The 22578-nt window shown below is 38.2% G+C and overlaps 1 protein-coding gene across 24 annotated transcripts in view; it reads left to right on the plus strand.

Moving 5' to 3' along the window:
* The window catches only part of MAP2K5 (mitogen-activated protein kinase kinase 5), a 259266-nt gene that overhangs the window by 19939 nt on the left and 216749 nt on the right, over positions 1–22578 (plus strand). For 15 of the 24 annotated variants that reach the window (XM_072738900.1, XM_072738899.1, XM_072738891.1 and 12 more), the window contains 2 exons: positions 2814–2881; positions 18779–18848. In XM_072738900.1, coding sequence (XP_072595001.1) covers positions 2814–2881; positions 18779–18848 — 138 coding nt within the window. Of the gene's footprint in view, positions 1–2588; positions 2882–18778; positions 18849–22578 lie in introns of all 24 variants that reach the window. The other 9 variants (XM_072738910.1, XM_072738904.1, XM_072738909.1 and 6 more) reach the window with 2 other exon arrangements.

The raw sequence follows: 22578 nt of genomic DNA on the forward strand, positions 1-22578 counted from the left end.
TGTGTGGTAATATGTAACATTATATCCCTTTATACTGTATCTGTCTTTCTCCTTTGTTTACTGCATTTGTAAGAATTTTTGACTTAATCTTGAAAATCCTGGTTTCTAGAAAGTAGAAACTCCCTTTTGTTTCCAAAACTAGGATGGTCATTTCTTTTTCTTTTCCAGTTTGGCTTTACTGTGTCTATAGCTAAGAAAGAGAGAAATAGAGAAAGAAAGATGGAGGGAGGGAGGGAGGAAGGAAGGAAGGAAGGAAGGAAGGAAGGAAGGAAGGAAGGAAGGAAGGGCTAGATTCCTATATAGTCCCTTATAAATGTAATATACTTAGGCCTGTGCTGTCTTTGTTACTGAAAGTGGCCACTCTCTGCCTTTTATCCAGAAGACTAGCAGCTCTTAGTAGCATAGTACAGTAGTGACTCTGGACAGCTCTTAGTTGTGTAGATATTTCGATAGTGTGACTCGATGATACTGATTTACAGTGAGTTGGGGAACTCTTTGGGAGTGAACCATGATCAATCCAGGATCCAGGAACAAATGCTTTGGAGAGAAACCCCAGTGAGAGCAGTTGGCTTGGTCATTGAGCAGGGCTGGCTCAACTGCTGGTTCCCATCATGCTAGATTAGATAGATTGCTATTGGCTGTTGGGAGAAAAAGGAAGTAGCATTTTGCTCCAGAATAGGCTAATTAGGAAAGAATACAAGCTCCCTCCTAGGGTTTCTAGGGCCTGGCCACTGAGCAGGGGCATATCTTCAGAGCTGCAGCTGGATGGGAGGGAGGGCCACTGGGGTATGGCAGGCAAAGATCCGTGTGCTGGACTGAACTCCCTCTGTATTTTCAGTAAGCGTCCCCAGAGCATGTCATGTAAGCTCATTTTCTTTATGACCTGAGATTTGTCTGTTTCTCCAGGCTTGGGATCAGGTTCTCTGCATCTGATCAAATCAGCAACTAGATATTCAAGAGTGACTAATAATAATAATAACAACAACAACAACAACACCAACAACACTGACTGTTTAACAGGTACATCAGAGCTAAAGCATCCAAACAGAGAGAGCCTGCCCCTTCCAAGTTGTCCGCTGGGAAGCTCTACTTCTTCCAGCAGTGCTTCTATTGCTCAAAATGTTTTTTGGCATTTTTCTTTCAACCATACATTTAAAATCTATCACATAGGCTGTTTTGTTGACAGATCTTTATTTTCAGAGGCTTGAAATAGCTAACTAAATACTTAGAAATAAACAAAAGTCATTCTGAGTCCTGCCTGGCAGATAGTGTGGGTGAATGATCAGAGAGGCACCATTTTGGGTTAAAAATGAGATCTGATAGGGGTGCCTGGCTGGCTCTGTTGGTAGAACATGTGATTCTTGATCTTAGCATTGTTAGTTCGAGCCCCACATTGAATGTGGAGTTTAACTTAAAAAAAAAAAAAACTTAAAAAAACAAAACAGGAGAGGGACACCTGTGTGGCTCAGTGGTTGAGTGTCTGCCTTTGGCTTAGGTCGTGATCCCGGAGTCCTGGGATTGGGAGCCTGCTTCTCCCTCTGCCTATGTCTCTGTCTCTCTCTGGGCCTCTCATGAATAAATAAAATCTTTAAAAGACAAACAAAAATGAGATCTGATATTTTCATGTGGTCTATCTTTGGGTTTTCAAAACAGTTTTCTTTCTTTCTTTTCTTTTCTTTTCTTTTCTTTTCTTTTCTTTTTTTTTTTTTTTAAAGATTTTATTTATTTATTCATGAGAGTCCCAGAGAGAGACAGAGACATAAGCAGAGGGAGAAGCAGGCTCCTACAGGGATCCTGACCCAGGACTCCATCCCAGGACCCTGGGATCACAACCTAAGCCAAAGGCAGACACTCAACCACTGAGCCACATAGGCAGCCCCCTTAAAGCAGTTTTCATAGATGTATTTCAAAACTATTTTGAACAGGAGAAGCATCATGGAAATAAGTTTCTGGATGTGGCTGCTTTGATGATATCCTTATTCAAATGTATACATTCTGGTTGTGTATTTTGTAGAGTCTGGTTATCCTCCAGTTTTAAGACTATCAGATTAAAAAAAAAAAAGACTATCAGATTTTTTTCAAAATTGTGTGAGTAGCCATATGAAGTTCATTATAGTCAGAGTACCCAACAGAAATGAAACTGTTCAGAAAGAGCAAGTGAGATACCAGATAGAATGGGATATAGGGATAATTGTGTTAGAGTTGCTTCCCAAGTTAACCTTATACTAGGCTCCCTATTCTTCTGTGGAAAGGGAGTAGTAGTAATCAAGTCACACTGTCCACACAACAGGATCACTGTGAAGTTTTTAAGGAGGTATGGCGTATGGAGTATGAAATCATGGTGCTTTGTGTGTAGTCATGTTCAGTACAGGTGAGCCATTTTTATCATGCCACTGTGACATGATAGCTTGCCTCAGAGGGAGGAAGACTGGACAAATAAAGGAGGGGGTGCTGCGTGGGAAAGAAGGACAAGACTGGCCTCCTTCAGTGTTTAAAGTCCTTCACACGAAACCTGTTTAGTCACACTCCAGTGACATGTTAGCCTAGATACCTGTCATGCTTGACATAAGCAGTATTTTAATTTTCAGCTGTCCCCGAAACTTTTGGCTCTTTATGGAGACCGCTCACATTCTGAACAACAGAAACCCTAACAAAACAACAAACCAATAACCTCGACATCCTCAAAAATACGGTGTTGAAGATTTGGCTGTCAAGTTGTGGAAAGCAGTTGTGTTATGTTTCCAGCTGACACGGTTCTTGTGCATTTCAAAATTGCAAATCTCACCACTCGCACTGTATTGCCTTTGAAACAGATGAAGATGAAGATGGTGACCGAATTACAGTGAGGAGTGATGAAGAAATGAAGGCCATGCTGTCTTATGTAAGTGTCACAAATGAGGACGATTGTAACATGTTAATGTAATCGTGGGCACTGTTTCTCAGCATGGTGAAGATGTAAAAGTAAATCACGGCTACCATAACATTCTTCTATCAGATGCATAAGGGTTTCAAGGATTTCTTTACGTTAAAGTTAAGGGCATTCTTTTCAAAAGACACTTACTGATCATATCACAAACATTAAGAATAATGCATCTTAATGACTTTTGCATTAGGTACGGTGCAGACTCCATGGGCTGTCAGCTTCTTGTATTTTTTATGCAGTACTTAAAGTAACGGCTCATTAAAAATGAACCCCTGGGCTCTAAAAAATTTTTCAAAATCTACTTTCAACTGGAGATCTCTTTCACCCTTCCAAACAGACTATAGTTATAATGTAGCTGCAGGCTTAGTATGGATACATGATTTAAAAATGTACTCTCAGTTATTTTATGCACTAACTGACCCTTTTTTTTTCCCATCCCAAAATGAACTACGGGGTTACTTAGTGAATCAGAGTGATTTGAATATATCCTGAAATGACTTTTCTTTTATGTTTCAATTTTTAGTGAAAATCTGCCTTAGTGTTTGTCTAGGACAGAAGTAGATAAGCAAGATAAGAGCAAGAGAAGTAGATAAGCAAGATAAGAGCAATATATATTATTATATCTAAAACTTTAATACCAAGCTAGACAAATCCATCTCTGATGAAGAGGCATAGTAGCTTTCCTGAGCCCTGATTTGTACTGTCCTCTTATTTTGTTTTATTTCCTCTTACTCATTTTATTTTCTTTTATCCGAGTTTGTAATCTGTTTACAAAACCTTTTCTATTGGCCCAGAAGAGAGAGCCCTGGACTCAAGTCCTGCTCTCCGCTGGCTTGCTGGCCTTAGGCACATCACTTAACCTTCCTGGGCTATGGCTGCCTCATCTGTCAATTGTGGATAATACTCCTCTCTTTTCTACTGCACAGGGTCATTGTAATGATTAAATGGGATAATAGATGTGAAAGCCCTTTGAAAAGTAAAAGTTCTATACAAATGCAAAGTGGTATTATGGTGGAAATGATGGAATCAGGGCCCTTGCTTGTCAGTGAGACTCTGATTGTAGCCAACAGTGAGGTTGTAGGTTTTTGATGGACCTCAGCATCAACCGGGATATTGTTTCATCGTAATGAAAACTGTAAAATATCTGTAAGGGTTTCCGCCAATAGTTTTAATTTAGGGTAGGAGGAAAGAGAACAAGAAGGATGGCATGATTAACAGAGCGTTGCATTCAGACCAGCACAGAGTAGGAAAAGTCAATTTCCCATTGACTTCCCATTAACTTATTTGAGAGTCTTTGTGCACTGAGAATTTAGAGCAGGGCTCATCAGTACCTTGAAAGGCAGAGGAGGATTGTCTGCTGAAAGGTCTAGCACTAGTATTGATAGATTGGCTAACTCTCCTGAGAATGTGACATGCTCATTTTTAGAAAACACACATACACAGATGGGTTCTAGTTTTTCAACATACATCCACTGCAGAGAGCACATTACTGACATCACTGTATTTTTATTATGTCTCTGACATCGCCACACACAAAGGTATGCTTTAAAAAATGTGCTTTTGGGAAGATCTGACAAATTGTGCCTTTTGAGAAATGTTATGCATGTGATCATAGTGATAATAATCATTCCCATTTCTAACTGCCTACTATATATGTACTAGATGCTAAAGGTATTTAATTTTCAATGGTTTTAATAATGACTTGGTGAGATAGATATTAGCATCCCTATGTTTCAGATGAGGAAGCCATGGCTAGGACATATGCCCAAGGTCTTAGGGCTAGTATGAATGCGAATGTGGAGTTTATGTTCAGCCTCTCCTTGTGTGAAAACTGATCTGTAAGAGGTGTTTTATGCTGTTTTCTCCTATCCACCTCTTTGCACAGTAGTATGGGGGCTTTCTATGTCATTATTACATTCTGGATGATTTGTGTGTATGTAATACCTTAGTTGAGATATCTGTAGTATGTATTCCTTATGACTTATGCTTACTTTCTCAAATGTAGCATTTATTTTTGTGTTGTAGGAAAATATTAAGAGTTATATAATTGTCCTTAAACTCATAAGTTTCTGAGATTTCTATAGAGCCGCTTTTTAGTTTGAAAAAAAATCATCAAAAAAAAAAAAAAGAAATCATCTAGCTCACTGATCCCCAGATATGTAGATTTCATGAATTAATCAATTTTTGAACTAATTAATTTTCATTTTAGATTGGAGGACATAGGTATTGTAACATTTTACTTTGCCAGATGGACACATTAATAAAATAAATAAATAATAAAAGTTATCTACTGTTGAACATTATTTTACTAACAGAGAAAAACAGTGAGAGTCATTTAAAGATTAAAAAATGATGGACAGTACATAATCTCAAAAGTAAAGGTGACCATTACAGTGAGTAGATTTAGGAGCATCTGGATGGCTCAGTCAGTGGATTGTGTGACTTTTTACCTTGGGTTGTGGGTTCAAGCCCCATGTTGGGTGTAGAAACTACTTAAAAATAAAAAAAAGATAAAGTGAGTAAATTTAGTTTTATGTAAAACTCACTATATTCTTTTTTACCCCTCATTTTTAAAAATTGAAGTATAGTCAACATATAATGTTATATTAGTTTCAGATCTACCACATAGTGAATTGATATTGTTTATCAGTTTGCAGTGGATGGTAAAGACTTTTTTATGAATTGATAGTGGTCCGAGCATTGTGGTTCACTGATCAGGTCAGGCTTTCTCATTAATTCACTTAAATATTTATACATGGGAACCTGAAGTCCCCAAAGGATTTTAACTTATGTTCCACTCCTCTGATTCTGAATGTTTGAGCAAAATCTTTTTAAATGAAAATATCCCTGAGAGAACAAGCTTTAAGTCATTTAAAGCCTAAATGGATTTCCTTTTCCTCTTATCTGTTGAGATAGTCCTACCCATCATATATGTGTTGTTTATGTAGAGTCAGGCTCTGAATAAACATTTTTAAAAAGTAAAGAGTAGGGGAATCATTTCCTCAAAAAGCACAAATAAAATTGGTTGCCTGTCATTTTGATCTGTTTTGGTTCTTTTTTAAAAATTTAATTAATTAAATTTATTTAAGAGAGAGCACGAGTGGGGTGGGGGAGGAGGAGCCAAAGGGAGAGGGAGAAGCAGACTCCCCACTGAGTGGGGGGTGGGGAGGGTGGGGAGGCATGTGGGGCTCTATCCCCAGATCCTGGGATCATGATCTGAGCCAAAGGCAGATGCTTAACTGGCTGAACCACCCAGGTGCCCTTGATCTGTCTTGGTTCTTTTTTTTTTTTTTTAAGGTTTTATTCATTTATTCATGAGAGACACACACAGAAAGAGTCAGAGACATAGGCAGAGGGAGAAGCACGTTCCTCACAGGGAGCCTGATATGGAACTTGATCCCTGGACTCTGGGATCACGCCCTGAGCCGAAAGCAGATGCTCACCCACTGAGCCACCCAGGCATCCCTGTCTTGATTCTTATGATTAAAATTCCTTTGGGTTCCAGTTTTTGCTATAAGGAGAACCACTTGGACCTAATCTCACAATAGACTTTGGTTGATAGCCCTCAGTTGCTGATCTGTTATGGAAAACCTGCACAGTCTTTATTTTTCAGGTTCATTGTGACTGAAAACTTTTTGAATCCAGGATGTGGGTGGTGGAATAGGGAAGATATTGAGATGCTGACAGGCGATCCTGTATTTACTGTAAAAAGCAGCTTAGTTTTTCATGTCAAATTTAATAAATTTGTAGTACCCTTATTATTTCTTTAAAATCCAGATGGGGAAAGCAAAACTAGAGACACTTTTACCAGAAATCCCTTAATCATTCTTTTCTATTGATTACAAAGGTTAAATGAATAAACAGCCGGGATGTCTGCATAAAATTAAGAAGAAAATTTGCAACATCTGAGTTGCAACTTGCAGAATTACTTTTTTCCCCCTTGAATGCAAGCATTTTCTGGCTTTGGGCCAATAGAAGCATAAGTTTTTATCAGTAATTTAAATAGATTTTCATATTAGACCTAAAAATGTTGCCTTTTTAATTGAAAACTTATCAATTATTTAAATTGCTAGCAGCCTTAGGCTGTTAATTTTATGTGTGCCATAATAATGGCATACAGTGGTTTTTGATACATGTTACAAATGGAGTATCACATCGTGGTAAGGATTTGTCATGACAATAAGTTGTCGTGTGCTGTTAAATAATAACCAACATATTAAACCAAAGTCTGTTGTCACACATTAGTACCGTTTTATGTAAGTTATTTAGAAGTTGTATTCTTTTCTTCATTAGATATATTTTTAAGAGATAATGAGAAGAAAACAAAGCTATAATAAATTGTCTTTTAAGAAAATGTAAAGTAATTTGGTCTCCAAGGAGATATTTAATGTATTGAGAGAATCCAGCAGCCAAGTGTTATTACAGCACCATTGTGATCGCTCTCTGCGTTTTGTTATGAGTTTGTGTTAATCAACAATCTGTTTTTATAGCGTAGTTTCTTGTAAGTTATGTTGCTACAATATTCCACTTCTGGGATCATGGCTTTTCCTCTGACACTATTGTATCTTTTTAATTCTTCCATAAAGTATTTTTTTAATTAGAATCTGAAATGCTTTATTAGAAAAAAAAAAAAGTACACCCAACTTACATATTCTGAAAACTAAATACCTGATCGTTGCTAATTATTTAAAGGACTCTGTTAAATATTCCCTTAATATAGTTTACATTTTTGTTGATGTTCTTGTTTCCCCCTCTCATTTTCCAGAAAGATTAAAGATACAATGTTGTTTTTCTCCTTCCATCTTTCTGTATTTGTTGTCTGGCAGTGCTGGCTTCATTTCCTTTCAGCACCAAACAATAGTACGGGGCCTTGTTTATTGATTCATCACAAGCTTTATCTATCACTGGGACCCAGTTATAGGAGGGGTTATTTTAATGTTAACCTCGGCTTTTGGGTGACCTTTCATTAAGAAACTCAGCAGTACATTTTGCTTTTGTAAATGGATTCATATTTGTTTCTGCTAAATCGTGTGTCTAGTACAGGATTTATTACACCTGGTTCTCTCGATACTGAGAGGCTTGTGTGAGTGTAGTACAGTATTAACAAGAATAATTTTCTTCATTTTGCCCATTCTCTGCCTTTATAACATTTTTCCATGTTGCCAGAAGAGTATGGGATGAGTTTAACTGTAATGCCTCCCATTATGGCAGAGACCTTGCATTTTAGTGGAGTATAAGTATTCCCTTTGGTATACTTGACCATAGTGTACCTTTTTACATGTTGGGTACAATGAGGAAAGATACTCCTTGACCTCTGTAGCACCTTGTAAATTGGGATATGATTAGCTTTATCGTAGTATACATAACTTGGAGATTGCCTCTAAAATCATACAGTTACTCAAGTAGAGTCAGTAGGTAGCCTTAGAAGTCTTGTCCAGCTGTTTCATTTTATAGATAAGGAAACTGAGGCTCTCAGAGGGCAGATTTAGTTGGAGGTCTCATTGCCGATGAATGGGAAGGCCTGGATAAGGTCCCACATTTTGACTCCCAGTCTATTTACTTCTGGTGGTTTGAAATGATGTTTTTGTTTTGGCATCTATTGAGGTCCTGCTGAGGAAGCTTTGCAAATACTACTTTTTTCCTGATTTCAAATAAGAATGCTATTTATTAGAATGTTAGTGTACTTGAGTTTGAATAAGAATGAAAAAAAATACTTTGTGGGTTTTTAAAATTTTAAATATTTTATTTATTTATTTGAGAGACAGAGTGTGTGTAAGCAAGGCGAGGGGAGAGGCAGAGGGGGACGGAGAGAATCTGCACTGAGCATGGGGCCTGATGCAGGGCCAGATCTCAGGACCCTGAGATCATGATCTGAGCCAAAATCAAGGGTCAGGTGCTTACCTGAATGAGTGCCCTGGGTTTTGAAATTGTCAAGATTTTGTCCTTATTCACAAGGCTGCATTTTACCACAGAATTTGTTGCCCACTTAGGAGTTGAACATTTAACAGCACCAGGGCCTTTTGCTATTAAGTAGTTTTCTTCAAAGAGTAAGAGGTTGGAAGCTCATTTTCCGCATGGTGCTCCGTCTTAAATAGGTTCAACTTTGAACTTCCTTTGTATGTGGCAAAATCAGCTCAGTGTGGTTCACCTGAACAGTTGATACTGCAGCATATTCTCCTGGCAGGGTGGAGAAGTGGGACAAAGAGAGGTAAATGAATGAAATACGAAAATAGTTTTGGAAATTACTATTTTTTTTTTTACTCAAATAATCACATGCTCTAAGCTGTAAGTAAAGTTTTTTTTTTTTTTTTTAATCCTAGTCAAAGAATAAAACTTTTTTTTCAGAGGCACATTATTTTAACTCCCTTCTCTTTGTTGCCTGGGACACTTGTATGCCCATGAAATAGTGACAAAAATGTGGTAGCCTCTTATTTACCCCTTTTGTGAAATATTGTGGGGCGTCTTTGCTTGCAAGGAGCAGAAGCATACTGAAACTTGCATCAGAACAAGGGGTTTATTTTGTGGTTCATGGAAGCAAAGGAGAAGACAGGCACAGCAGTCCTCAGGCAGGGTGATAGTGGGGCACTCTGGGGTGCTTTGGACCACCAGGTTTTTTAGTTTATTTTTTATTTGTTTTAATTTTTATTTATTTATGATAGTCACAGAGAGAGAGAGAGAGAGAGAGAGAGAGAGAGAGGCAGAGTCATAGGCAGAGGGAGAAGCAGGCTCCATGCACCGGGAGCCCGACGTGGGACTCGAACCCCGGGTCTCCAGGATCGTGCCCTGGGCCAAAGGCAGGTGCTAAACCGCTGCGCCATCCAGGGTTCCCCAGGTTTTTGTCATTAACATGGTTGTGCTTCCAGTTCAGCTCAATCTCTGTGGAGGGCTCAGTGTAGCCTGTAGGCTGGTTCCCCTGGGGTCCCATGTTAAGGCAGTTGGCATGAGGCAGTAGAGCCATGTGATACCCATGTGAGCCCCATAGGGGCTATGACTAGGAGCTTGTCTTCAGGGGAGATGTGGGCTGCAGGGAAATGATGGACCTCTTGCAGTAGGATTGCTGTGGGGCATAACCAGGTTGTTAGGCCCTTGTTGGCAGCTCTTAATGAGCCTCTATTCTCTTAGGGGCAGTCTTACCAGAAATGAGAGGGGTATTTTCTACATATATTTGAAAAGTGAATGTAAATATACTACAATACAGTAAAGTTAGAGAAATTCAGTAAATTATCAACCAGGGAAATATGTCCAGAAAGGTATAAACTGAAGTAATAGAAAATTTCAAAACAAGTTGCTTTTTTCTTAATATATGTTTCTCCCTTACTTATATGTTCTTTACTCATTCCTCACTGCTATTTTTATTTCTTCACTTTTTAAAAAAGATTTTATTTGAGAGAGAGAGAGAAAGAGTGTATACACAAGTGGGTGGAAGGGGAGAGGGAGAAGCAGACCCCCACTAAGTGTGGAGCCTGATGTGGAGCTTGATCCCCGGACCTTGAGATCATGACCTGAGCCGAAGGCAGACACTTAACCGACTGAGCCACCTAGCTGCCCTTATTTATTCATTTCTTAGTAGAAGTTGAGTAGTAGGCTGGATCTTTATCAAGCACTACTGGAAATGGCTAAATAAAGTGTAAGGGAATGTCACATTTGACCTGCTCTCTGCATGGCCTGATGGTCCTATTTTATTTAAGTGGCAGATTTCTTGGAGTTACTGTAGCAGTCCTCCCTTTCCTGTGGGGGATGAGTTCCAGGATCCCCTCCAGTGCATACCTGCAACCATGGATAGTACCAAGCTCTATGTATACTGCATGGTTTCCTCTACATACACACCTGTGGTAAAGTCTCATTTATAAATTAGGCACAGCACGTGATTAACAACAATAACTAATAATAAGATAGAACAATTATAACCATATACTGAAGTGAATGTGGTCTCTCTTTCAAAATACCTTCTTGTACTACACTCACCCTTCTGGTGATTCTGGGAGCTGATAAAATGCCTATATGAGATGAAGTGAAGTGAATGACATAGGCATTGTGAACCTAGTGTTATGCTGCTATTGACCTGATGACATATCTAAAAGAGGGTCGTTTGTTTCCAGACTGCCTTTGACCACAGATAACTAAGCCATGGAAAGTGAAACTACGGGAAAGGGGGGAACTACTGCATTTAAACTTCTCCTTTAGAAATGTAATAGAATTGCTGCAGCCTAGATATCAGAGGAAGGGGCAGTATAGACACTGCCCCCCAGCCAACCATGGTGATGACTCTGAAAGCTTCAGCCAAGAGGATCCTCTGCATTTCGGAAGCATTGCTGAATACAAATTTGAACTCCTTCTGCCAACATACATTACCTTAGACTTAGCCAAGTTGAAGTTCATCAGCCACTGGCTGCCCACACCTCTGTTAAGGCCCTCTGGAGCTCCCTAATGCCCTTTATGGTCTTACTATCCAAAACAAATAGTGTTATCATTAAGTGTGGCCAACTTATTGTCTTTTTCACTTCCAAATCATTAATAAATACATCTATCCAATAACATTAGCTTATAAGCAGGCCCCAGGGTGGTTCCCTGTTGACCTTTTCACTGGAAGACTTTTCACTGTGATTTTTCTTTCTCATTATCTAATCAGTCCATGACTATACATGGATCTTTAGTCTAGAAACACTCAGGGAAGAGCATGTACACATTGTAGTGCCTCAGGGCAGGGGCAGGGAATTATTGAGAAGTGGGGAGATCTGAAACCAGGTAAATCAGTTATTAATTTGGTATTGAAGATAGCTTTGCTTTTATATGTTATTTCTCACTATTGGAGCAGTTGTGTGCTTCCTAAGAGGTCCGTGTCATAGAAGGAAAGCCTCTCAATGTAAAATATAAGAAATAACCAAAAGAAACTATAGCTGAGGACACACTAAGTAATGTTCTAATTGGAATTGTAGCCATTTAACAGAGTTCAGATTGTTGGGCTCCTCACTAGAAAAACTAATAAATTAACTATGGACTGCAAATAGTTGGTTAGCTTATTGATTATTACTGTAATTACTGACTGGGCTTCTTAAAATGGAGTATGCTTGCAGTATTGACTGAACAGGAATTTGAAAATTTTATCATTAGTAGGAAAAAACCAGCATGCTTATTCTTTAGAAGTTGAAAAGTCTTTAGAAGGCATGTTAAAGAGAGGTTTAGGAAACTGTCTTGCTATGTGTATAGAACAAACATAAATAAACCTGATTTGGTATGTAAGACTTGTCAGAGTTAAGTTAGAAGCAACGAGAGTAGTTGCCATGTCTCTTATCTCTTATCTGCCTCCTTCCCTTAAATATTTGTAGAGCACTGTTATGTGCAAGGCACAGTGCTGGGCACTGTACAGCAGTGATTTCTTAGGTTTTTAGGGGTGCAGGCCTTTTTGAAAATTTGAAGAAAGGTGTTTGTTCTTTTCCTAGAAAATTCACACAATGTAGTGTTTCACATATAATTTCAGGTTTTGAAGGCTCTCCTAAGGCCCATATAGACTCCAGTTTAATACCTCTGCCATACAAGATAATAAAATACACAAGACAGGGCCCCTGGCCTTGATGAACTTCCAGAAGAAATATAGACAATATTCTTTATAATACCCATTTAATTATTTTATTGTTTGCAGTACAATAGTAATTGAGGGAAAGGGAGGGAGTATTAACTCAGCCTTGATAAACAGTTAAATTCTTCTACCTCTGTATTTGGTCTCTACTGTTATGAACTCTTTTCTTCTATGTCCTATTGCTTGGAAATGGGTGATTCATAACCCTATGCCCTATTTCAAGATTTTTTTCAAGTGCTTTATAGAAAATTTCCCATATACTAGCTCCTTTGATTTTCTTAATACCTTAGGTAAGCAAGGCAGGTTATTTTCCCTTTTTTTTTGTTTTTAAAGTAGGCTCCATGCCCAGTGTGGAACCCATTGTGGGGCTTGAACTCGCAACCCTGAGATCAAGATCTGAACTGAAATCAAGAGTCAGATGCTTAACTGACTGAGCCACCCGGGGGCCCCCATATTCCTCATTTTTATAGCTGAGGCTACTGAGGCACAAACTACATGCCTTTCTCTAGGTCACACAGCTAATAAATGCAGAACTAGGACCTGAGATCACTCATGTACTGATGTGTTCACTTATTTGTACAGGCAGTTTTATATAGTTAAATATTTATGAACTAGTAACTATGTGGTCAAGTGCTGTGCTTAGTGGCGCTGGTATAGTGAACATATAGTTCATTCCTTCAAGGAGCCCATGGTCCACTCAGGGAGAGTAACAAAAAAGCCATCAGTGTTCAGCGTGGGAGGATAGGAAAACTCATAATTACCAGGCAGAATGATAAATGCCATAATATGCTTAAGCATTAGGTGCTGTGTGAGCAAAAGAAGGAGCACCTGATGTAGCTTTGGGCACAGGGAAGGCTTCCTGAAGAGGGTAGCATCCAGATGGAGTAAGGTAGGACAAAGGGACAAGGAAGGATGTTTTGGACCGGGAGAACAGTGTGTCAAAGCTCAGGCGTAAGGACAACTGGTGCATTCAGGAGGAGCTACCCTTGATTCAGTTGTGGTATGAATCACCTCCACAGGGAGGTGGGGGGGGGGGTATGAGACGAGGTTGGAAAGGAAGGTGGACTAGATCATGGAGCGCCCTAGCTCAAAGGAATTGAGAAGCTGGAAAGATGCAGAATTAATAAAACTGGTGATTGATTGAGTGTGGGAAGGAAGGATAGAGAGATGGTCTGGCTTCCTCCCAGCTATCTGGCTTAGGAAACTAGGTCATTGTCATGTCATTCACTGAGACAGTGAGCCCAGGTGGTGGAAGATGCGTCTAGGGCATGAGGGAGGGGTGTGAGAGGTAGAGACTTGTTGAATTTGAGGGGCCCCTGGATAACCAGTTGGGTATGTTCCGAATCTTAGGAGAGAAATCTGGGCTGGAAATAAAGATTTGTGATTCATCAGCTCCTAATTAGTCTCAATGACTCCTCTGGTAATTGAAACCTTTGAAGTGGCTGAAGTTAACTCAAGGAGAGTATAAAATAAGAAGAGAAGGTTGATGAAAAACCATGGGGAGCTCCAGCATTTAAAGGAGAGGTGAGAAAAGAACCACATACAGGAAACTGAGTAGAGTGGTCAAAGGGAGAGGAGGTAAACCAGACGGAGGTGCTGAAGAAGGAGGGAGAGGTCACCTGTCAATGTGGTGCCATGTGTCCCTAGTCTTTGAAAAATTGGCAGTATGACCCACTGGTATAGGGTATGACCAAAGAAGCCATGGTCCCTACCAGCTCAGCAGTCTGCCCAGTAGCCTGGTTTATTTAAATGTTTTGAGATATGAGAAATAAGAGGAATTGCCTTTAGATTCTTAAATAGTAACATACATTTTATGTTTCTGAGTACATGCACTAGAGTTTTTTTTGTTCACTGATAACCTCTTTGCTTCATCTGTGAATGATACTCACAGAATAGGATAGGGTTGTGAGAAATTAAATGAATAAACATAAATAGCTAGTATTGAGCCAAGTACACAGTAGGTAGTCAGTAAGTGGTTTTGTGTGTGTGTGCGTGTGTGTGTGTGTGTGTGTGTGTGTGTGTCTTTCTCTTTTAATAGAGAACTTGCGCCTTGTAAAATTAAACTGTACTGTTTTGGAATTTGAGTTTTTTTATATGGCAGATTTCCATGAAGAAAAAAAAATGTTGTAATTATTGATTGAATTGTGCTGTTAGAATTAGAATTAGGTTCATAACAAATAGGAACACTGTTTCATAAACTTGCAAACAAAACAAGCCAAGAATTGTACTTCCTATCCCCTCGTTGAATCTGGCCCTCTGTTTCAAATTAATTAGATTTTTGGATAACTGTGCTAAACTTTGTCACATCCTTATTAAAATTGTTTAAGGATTTTGAAGAGCATCTCAGAGGGACTCTGAAACTAATCTGAGTCTGGTACTGAAGATTCCATTAGCAATCACAAAACTGATTAATCTTTTACTCAGTTAGCTTATTGATTATTGCTGCAATTACTGCATGTAACAGATCCTGCCAGGAATAGCAGCGGAAAACACATTTTATGACTGCTGCTGATGTATTCAGTCTGAGCACAGTATTTTCTACTCTTTGTACCTAATTATTTTTGTATTTTTAAATGTGGGAGCGCTTCTGTTCAGAAAGTGCTGTTGTTTTAGTGGTAAGGAGTTAACTTTTTAATTTCTCAACCTCCGGTAATGCATCATAGTTTATGAAGTGCCATTGCAAACACCTTTGCTGCAGGTCGATTTCATGGCAACTCAAAATGTAATAGACTAGCTAGATTTACTCTCATTTGGAGGAAACTAGGGCTCAGTGAGGTTCAATGCCTGGCTGCGTTGTAGATAGCAGAATCAGAATTGGCCCCCTTTCAGTCACTAAATATTTATTGAACACCTACTACGTGCAGGGCTCTGTGTCAGGAATAATAAAAGCCAGGATAGAATTATAGAGATTGCATTTGGGATATTATTTGATTAGCTTCCAATTATGGCCCCATTAATGTTATTATAATGGTCACTTGAGGGGACCCCTGGGTGGCTTAGCAGTTTGGTGCCTGCCTTCAGCCCAGGGCATGGTCCTGGAGTCTCAGGATCGAGTCCCACATTGGGCTCCCTGCATGGAGCCTGCTTCTCCCTCTGCCTGTGTCTCTGCCTCTCTCTCTCTCTCTGTCTCTCTGTCTCTCATGAGTAAATAAATAAATCTTTTTTAAAGAAAAGGTCACTTGGTCACTTTTCTGTCCAAGCCATATTAAATACCTTGGTGCACAAGATTGAGGTTTTTGTTTGTTTTCTTCAGTTTGTTTTGGGCTAGTGGAAGTCATTATTGCTTATTTTATCACTATGTAGAACAAAATTGGAAAAACTCTCTTTAAAAGGAGATTGTCGGGGATCCCTAGGTGGCTCAGCCGTTTAGCACCTGCCTTCGGCCCAGGGTGTGATCCTGGAGACCCAGGATTGAGTCCCACATCAGGCTCCCTGCATGGAGCCTGCTTCTCCCTCTGCCTGTGTCTCTGCTTCTCTCTCTCTCTGTATCTCTCATGAATAAATAAATAAAATCTTAAAAATAAATAAATAAAAGGAGATTTCTAAAAACTAAGAGACTACCCAGATCTAGAAAGAGCTTGCTCTATAGCTTTGGGACTAGCCTCTTTCCCTCAGGTGAGTCTCATGGCACTCCTCTGGCCATGTGGCACAGCCAGTGTTTCTTCGCAGAGCTCATGTGCTGGGGAATGACCAGTACTCAGATTCCTACACTGGGGTCTTCTAATTCCCCCAAGTGCCTTGCTTGTCTTACTGGATGACACAGGCCCACGGCCTGCAAGGATTGCTCTGTGCCAGTAGGTATGCATGGCCCCATGCTGTATCCTTATTCCTTAAAAAAAGCTACATATGCAGCAGCCTGAGCTCTTGGGCTTGGGGCCTCATTGGCAGCCATCCAGTCCTCACATGGCCTACTCTTCAGACTCAGTTGCCTACAGTGGACCCAGACCATGGGTTTAATTACCAGTGTCTTTCTGATGATGCCTTTGCTGTATGGATCACAAGAGTCTCTGTTAATACAGAGATGAAACCCAGTATTTCAGTGGGGAAAAAAAAAATGTCTCTTGGATTTGGAAGGATTATAGAAAACAAAAAACAAATGCAACTGCTTGCTTTAGAAATACTGGCAAGTGCACACAATATCATTATTGTGACTGTTAATTGTAGCATAAAGAGATGGTTATAGATGGCTAAAAATTTTGTACAATGATTATAAAAGCATATATAGTTTGCCAGTTGATTTGGCACAGATCTGAAATGAAAAGGAAACCATATTTATTTATTTATTTTGTGAAGTAAATAAATAAAGTTGGAAAACAGGTCAATTTCATGCATGCAAGGTTTTATAGTAGGAAAAAAATGCATTGCACCTGTTCTGACCCTTTACATTTGAGGTTATTTGTTTTCAAACTTGACCCCAAGCTCCAGTTTCAGACAACCCTGTAATTAATTTGTTAGATAAAGCATAAGGATATTTTATTTGTTTTGATTTCTAGGACGGTGGTGAAGTAGTACCTATTGTACATAGCAGTTAATTAAAGAAAAGCATTAACTATAGGAGAACAGCACCACTGCTGTTGTCTTGTATCAGTATAAGAAGGCAGTAATGTTTTTGACAGCCACTGATTGGAAAGTTGCTTGCAGCCTTCCAGAACCAGGGGGGTACATGCTGTGGATCAATAACCAGCAAATTTCCCATTAAAAAGGATACCTGAGCAATGTTCCAAATAGCCACTGGCATCTTAATTTTCCATGGAAACCTCGAATACTTGTGTGCTGAGGACAAGTCATTTTCGGACAATTTTTCCAGACTACTTGTTAACAGTTATTGCCGTCCCAAAAGGTTGACAGCTTACATGATGGATATTTCATTTACTTGTCATCACTGTTTGAGTAATGGCGAGCGGTATATTTCTGAGATTTTAAGGAATATAGTCTCCTGAAAGACATTCAGCTTAGTATGTATTCCAGAGTGTATGTCACACATGTTTATGCCGTATGCATATAGGCTGTTACGTCCATAGAAGGAGAGGATCGGCGTCCTTTACAGTTTGGAAGCCCTTGGAGAGCAAGGTACACTTGTATCAGTCCATAGCTATCAGAAATCCACTTTATCTGTTCTTAGGACAAAGGGCCTTAGATTGTTAACTTGTGATTCCCAAGATGATGTAGAATTACATAGCTCCCCTTTATTTCTAAAAACAAAAACAAAAACCTTGAGTTTGCAATATGCATAAAAGCATTAGGAAGATGTATGTCTGTATCTTCTAAAAAAGACTTCTTAGGAAAGTCAGCAAGTAATGATTATCAAGGAAGAATTTCCAAAAAAGTGGCAGTTACATAATATGTGTCTGTTTTAAATTAGATACAGCAAGAGTTAAAAGGAGAGATCTGCTCTGTGTGTGACAACCCCTCAAAACACAAAATCGGTGGTTTCTGTTGTTGATATTTTTCCGCCATGAGCATCACTTTGTCGTTTGCCAAATGTTAAAAGAAGTGGGAGCACAGAAGCCATCTCTAGGTTAGGCGGACATATATTCACCAATTAGCAAATTAAGGAAAAACAGGTATCAGACTGTAATACAACCTGGTGATTGAATTTGTGTTTATGAAGGAGTATGAAAGCTTTTTCATTTGGAACTTTATTTTTGGTGCCCAGAATTTTAAAGTGAAATGTACTCTATACTATTTACAGATAGACTTTATACTATTTATAAAAGTGAAGCATAAAAGATGTTTTCTTAAAACTGAGCTTTTTATCATATTAATCCTGTCATGTTTGGATGAATCATGTCTTGTTTGCTTGAGCACAGTTTCTATGGTTTAGATTTCCATTATCTGTACCCTTTATACACAAATATGTGTAATGTTTGATCTACTATCTGGCACATAGGTCCGAGCTAAATGTGAAGTGTCTTCATTTTGCTTTGCAAAACCCAGAGAAAAGAACAAGAGGCAATTTGAGAGATTTCCCCTAAAAAGCTTTGTGTCATTTTTGATACCTGTCATTTTCAAAATATTTCTAGAGATTAAATGCTAAATTCTTAATCAACATTTTTACTTTTAAAGATAAATGACAGTGTGGAGGATAACATTATACTGGACTTTCAATCCTGAATATTCATTATAGCCATTTTTATGTGCAAATAGGAAAAAGTATTCTCGAGGCTGATATGTATATACCAGCAATTTACAAAAGTACTATGAATTAAACAACCCATAAGTGTCTGTTCCAGTATTCATACATTACTGAGTAATCTCTTTCTATAATCTCTTTGCAGTATTATTCCACAGTAATGGAACAGCAAGTAAATGGACAGTTAATAGAGCCTCTGCAGATATTTCCAAGAGGTAATGTTGAACAAATTCTAATCAACAATGATTATTTCAGTAAACTGTTTCATCAACAGTTATGTTTTCCAAAGGTTTAAATGCACATAACATGATGTTTAGCTCTTAATTTGAAAAAACAAAAGAAGTATTCATTATCGTGGGGATTGCAGGCTGTATTATAGTTATGGCAGATAAAATATCTAATTTACTAGAGTAAATTAAACTAACTAGATTGTTTTTTGTTTTTGAAGTACATACTTATATTCGCTTAAAGAACTCTTTGGGGGTCCACATGGTTTCTAAACCAAGGCAAATGAATGACTTTAATTTCAGATATTTATAAATTGTGGCTCATGATGGTAGCCAAAGCTGCTGTTGAGGAGAAAGCTTTCAGCTGGTATAGAAGTGAAGCTTTACTGCAGGTTTTTAGGAGAGAATTGATAATGTTTGGTGCTTGGTTTTGGGGGATGGCATTTTCCAGATAACAGAAAAATCTTCATAAATGGGAATTTAATTGTTATGTTTCCAAAAATATTAGCTGATGAGGGTAAGCATTGGTGAATCACCTAGTCAAATAATATTCCTTTTCCAATTTAGATTGGTAGAACTAGCATTGTATCAGATACAATTGATCAGCTGTAATATAAATGTTCCCTCAAAATTTGAAGAATAGGAAAAAAGAACAGTTTAATTAACCACTTAATATAAATCATCAAGTCTTTCCCCCACTATACTTTGCCCTACTTGGAATTAATATTTTCTAATTGATGGAGCAGATAAGGAAATGCTGTAACTTTTTTAGAAGTAACTTAATTGAAATCATTAAAAGTTAAGCTTATCTTTGTTAACTGATACTGTACAAATAATCATGATACAGGTTTTTCAATTAAACATTCTAGACTTTCATTACCTGTAACTCTCTGAAGTTGAGTGGCTCAATTAACCAGTAGACTCTTATTTACACCGATCAAGTCTCCAAAGGCAGCCGACTCAGCCAGCCCACAGGAAGGTCTGGGTTCAAGAGTTATACCTTTGTAGCATGAAGGTGGGCAGTGGGATTGGGAGTACTTCGTACATTATTAATAATAATGTATTAAAGAGCTAAGTGAGTAAATGAAATTGAGCTATTGATAGTGTGACTGAAACAAATATTATGATTAATCCACTTCTGTTGTATCTCAAGACTGAAAACTAAAATAGAAAAAGCAGGAAGAAAAGCAGATGTTGCCATTTCTGTGCATAGGCCAGTAAGAAGGGATGCAGATCATTTCTTGTTATCTTCTGTGACGGGAGAATTTGGGCAAGTTTCAAAATTATTTCTCCACAAAGAATACTTTTTTTACCAGCTGAAAATTTCCATTCACTGTTTCCCTACTTGACTTTATCACTGTTGTTGTAGCAAACTCTAGTATGGTGACCTGGAAAGTTCTGATGCTGTGGGTCTTTGTGGTAACCCCCCCCCCCCAAGATTTAATTCTCTTCATCCAAAATCTAAGTTTCGTTTTTTTTCTTTTATTTTGTGCTACCAGTCCTTGGCAGTCTTCTTGTCTACACCATTGTGCTGCCTCTCATGGTGTTAACAACTGTTTTTAGACATCTGCTCTGTAGGCACTAATATTGCTTTAAATGTTATCATTTCTCATTCTCTTGACATTTCTGCCTATTAAGCATTATCGATTCCATGTATAGATGAGAATATGCAGGTTCAGAGAGGTTAAGTAACTTCAGAGTACATAGCAGCCCATAAGTGGTTAGAGTAAGTTATTCTCAATATTCTTTGAGTAAGAATTTTGTTCAAATTATAATTTGCTTAAAATGGAAGGGCATATAAATGAAAATATTCATGGAATGTGATGGGGATAGTCTGGAGGGGGGTTGGTAGGAGTATAGAGAACAGTATTATAGGGAGAAGATACTTAAGACAGTACGTGAGATGTGATCATCACATGTAGTCCTAACACAGACCTGTTAGGCTCCAATAAATCATTAAATAAAGTTCTTTCAAGCCAGATTTGAATTTTTTAAAATATGAGACTCAGTCTCCCTGTCTCTGTGGTTTCTTGGATGTTATTGCATAACATCCATTTTTATTTTATTTATTTATTCATTTTTAAAAATTTTTTTCAAAAAATTTTATTTATTGGAGACAGAGAGAGCAAGCCAGCACAAGCAAGGGAGAAGGGGTAGAGGCAGAGAAGCAGATTCCCGGCTGAGTGTGGAGCCCAACGCAGGTCTCCATCTTACAACCCTGAGATCATGACCTGAGCAGAAATCAAGAGTCAGATGCTCAACTGACTGAGCCACCCAGCCTCCTCTGTAAAACTCATTTTAGTTTTCTGTAGTCTTGCTCTTTGCTTATTTACCTATATTTTATAAATGAGATTAATACAAACTTATACAAGGATATAGACATATTGGGTAGATTACCTGGGTTAATACATGTTTGGTCAGAGGCTCCCAGACCTTAGTTTCTTTGGTCAGGCCCTATGCTAAAAAGAATTTCTAGAGTGAACTAGTGAGAAAATGCAGAGAAGACAATTTTGTTCTAACATCAGGTGTTCTCATTCCAAATAAGATTACACTTGCCTTGTATGGTAACTCCCAGCTCATGGCTGTGCTCTCTGTAGTTAAAAGATACATTACATATTAATAAGTATGAAAAATTACTAGTTTTATGTAACTTTTAACTGCATAACTTTAGGAAATGCGAGGTTAGTGGGTTTTTTTTTTGAATACTGTTTAGATTTCCAGTCATAAAGGTTTGAGAAGCCAATTGAGTAAAGAGGCAGATGTTTTAAGGTAAGAGGTAGTAAGACTTGATACCTGTCTCTAATTCCTTAGTTAGTCACTTTCTTATTAAATGAAGTTCAGGGGATCACTGGGTGGCTCAGCCAGTTGAGCATCTTTGCTCCTTTGGCCCAGGGCACCATCCTGGAGTCCCGGGATCGAGTCCCACGTTGGGCTCCCGGCATGGAGCCTGTTTCTCCCTCCTCCTGTGTCTCTGCCTCTTTCTCTCTCTCTGTCTATCACAAATAAAAATAAATAAATACATCTTTAAAAAAAAATAAAATAAATGAAGTTCATGAACGTACTGGGTACTTAAGTATAAATACTGTGAAGTGTTGTCTTAGGAAGTATTTAATGGTCCCTCAAGGACCAGGCATCAAATGTATGTGACTTTTGTTCAAAAACTTAATTTCCATTTTATGGAAAGAAGTTTGGAATCTAATTTTAATGTATTTTTGGAAAAACAAAAGTTCTTTATTAAGGTTTAGATATATTTTCTAGGAAAATAACAATAAACTTGAATATACTCAAAATATACAAAATTAAAGCAACAACTAATTAAAGCAAAATTAAAGCGGCTCAGGCCGCTCTGTATTTATTATCCACATCTTCTCATTATTAAACTGCTTTTCTTTTTGTCAGAAACAGACGAAGAATTCGTGTACCTCAGAGAGGAGAAAAAAAATAAAATGTATCCTTCCCCAAACAATCAATCAAAATTGACAGCCCTTTAACATACAATATGTAGGGCACTGTAGTTTTCAGATGGAAGCAGCCTATAAAATGGGTAGGACACACTTGTATTTTTAACATTTGATGAAGAAGCATTTGCTGAATTGGAAAAGTACTACCCTGTAACTCAGGGTGATGTCCGGAAATTAATATTATTTTTCCTGACTGGCACTGCTTTATCTTTAGATTTAAATACTAGAGGATGTCAAAATTTGAAAAAAAAAAAAAA

The sequence above is a fragment of the Vulpes vulpes genome, chromosome 15 (assembly GCF_048418805.1).
Source record: "Vulpes vulpes isolate BD-2025 chromosome 15, VulVul3, whole genome shotgun sequence".
Classification (NCBI taxonomy): domain Eukaryota; kingdom Metazoa; phylum Chordata; class Mammalia; order Carnivora; family Canidae; genus Vulpes; species Vulpes vulpes.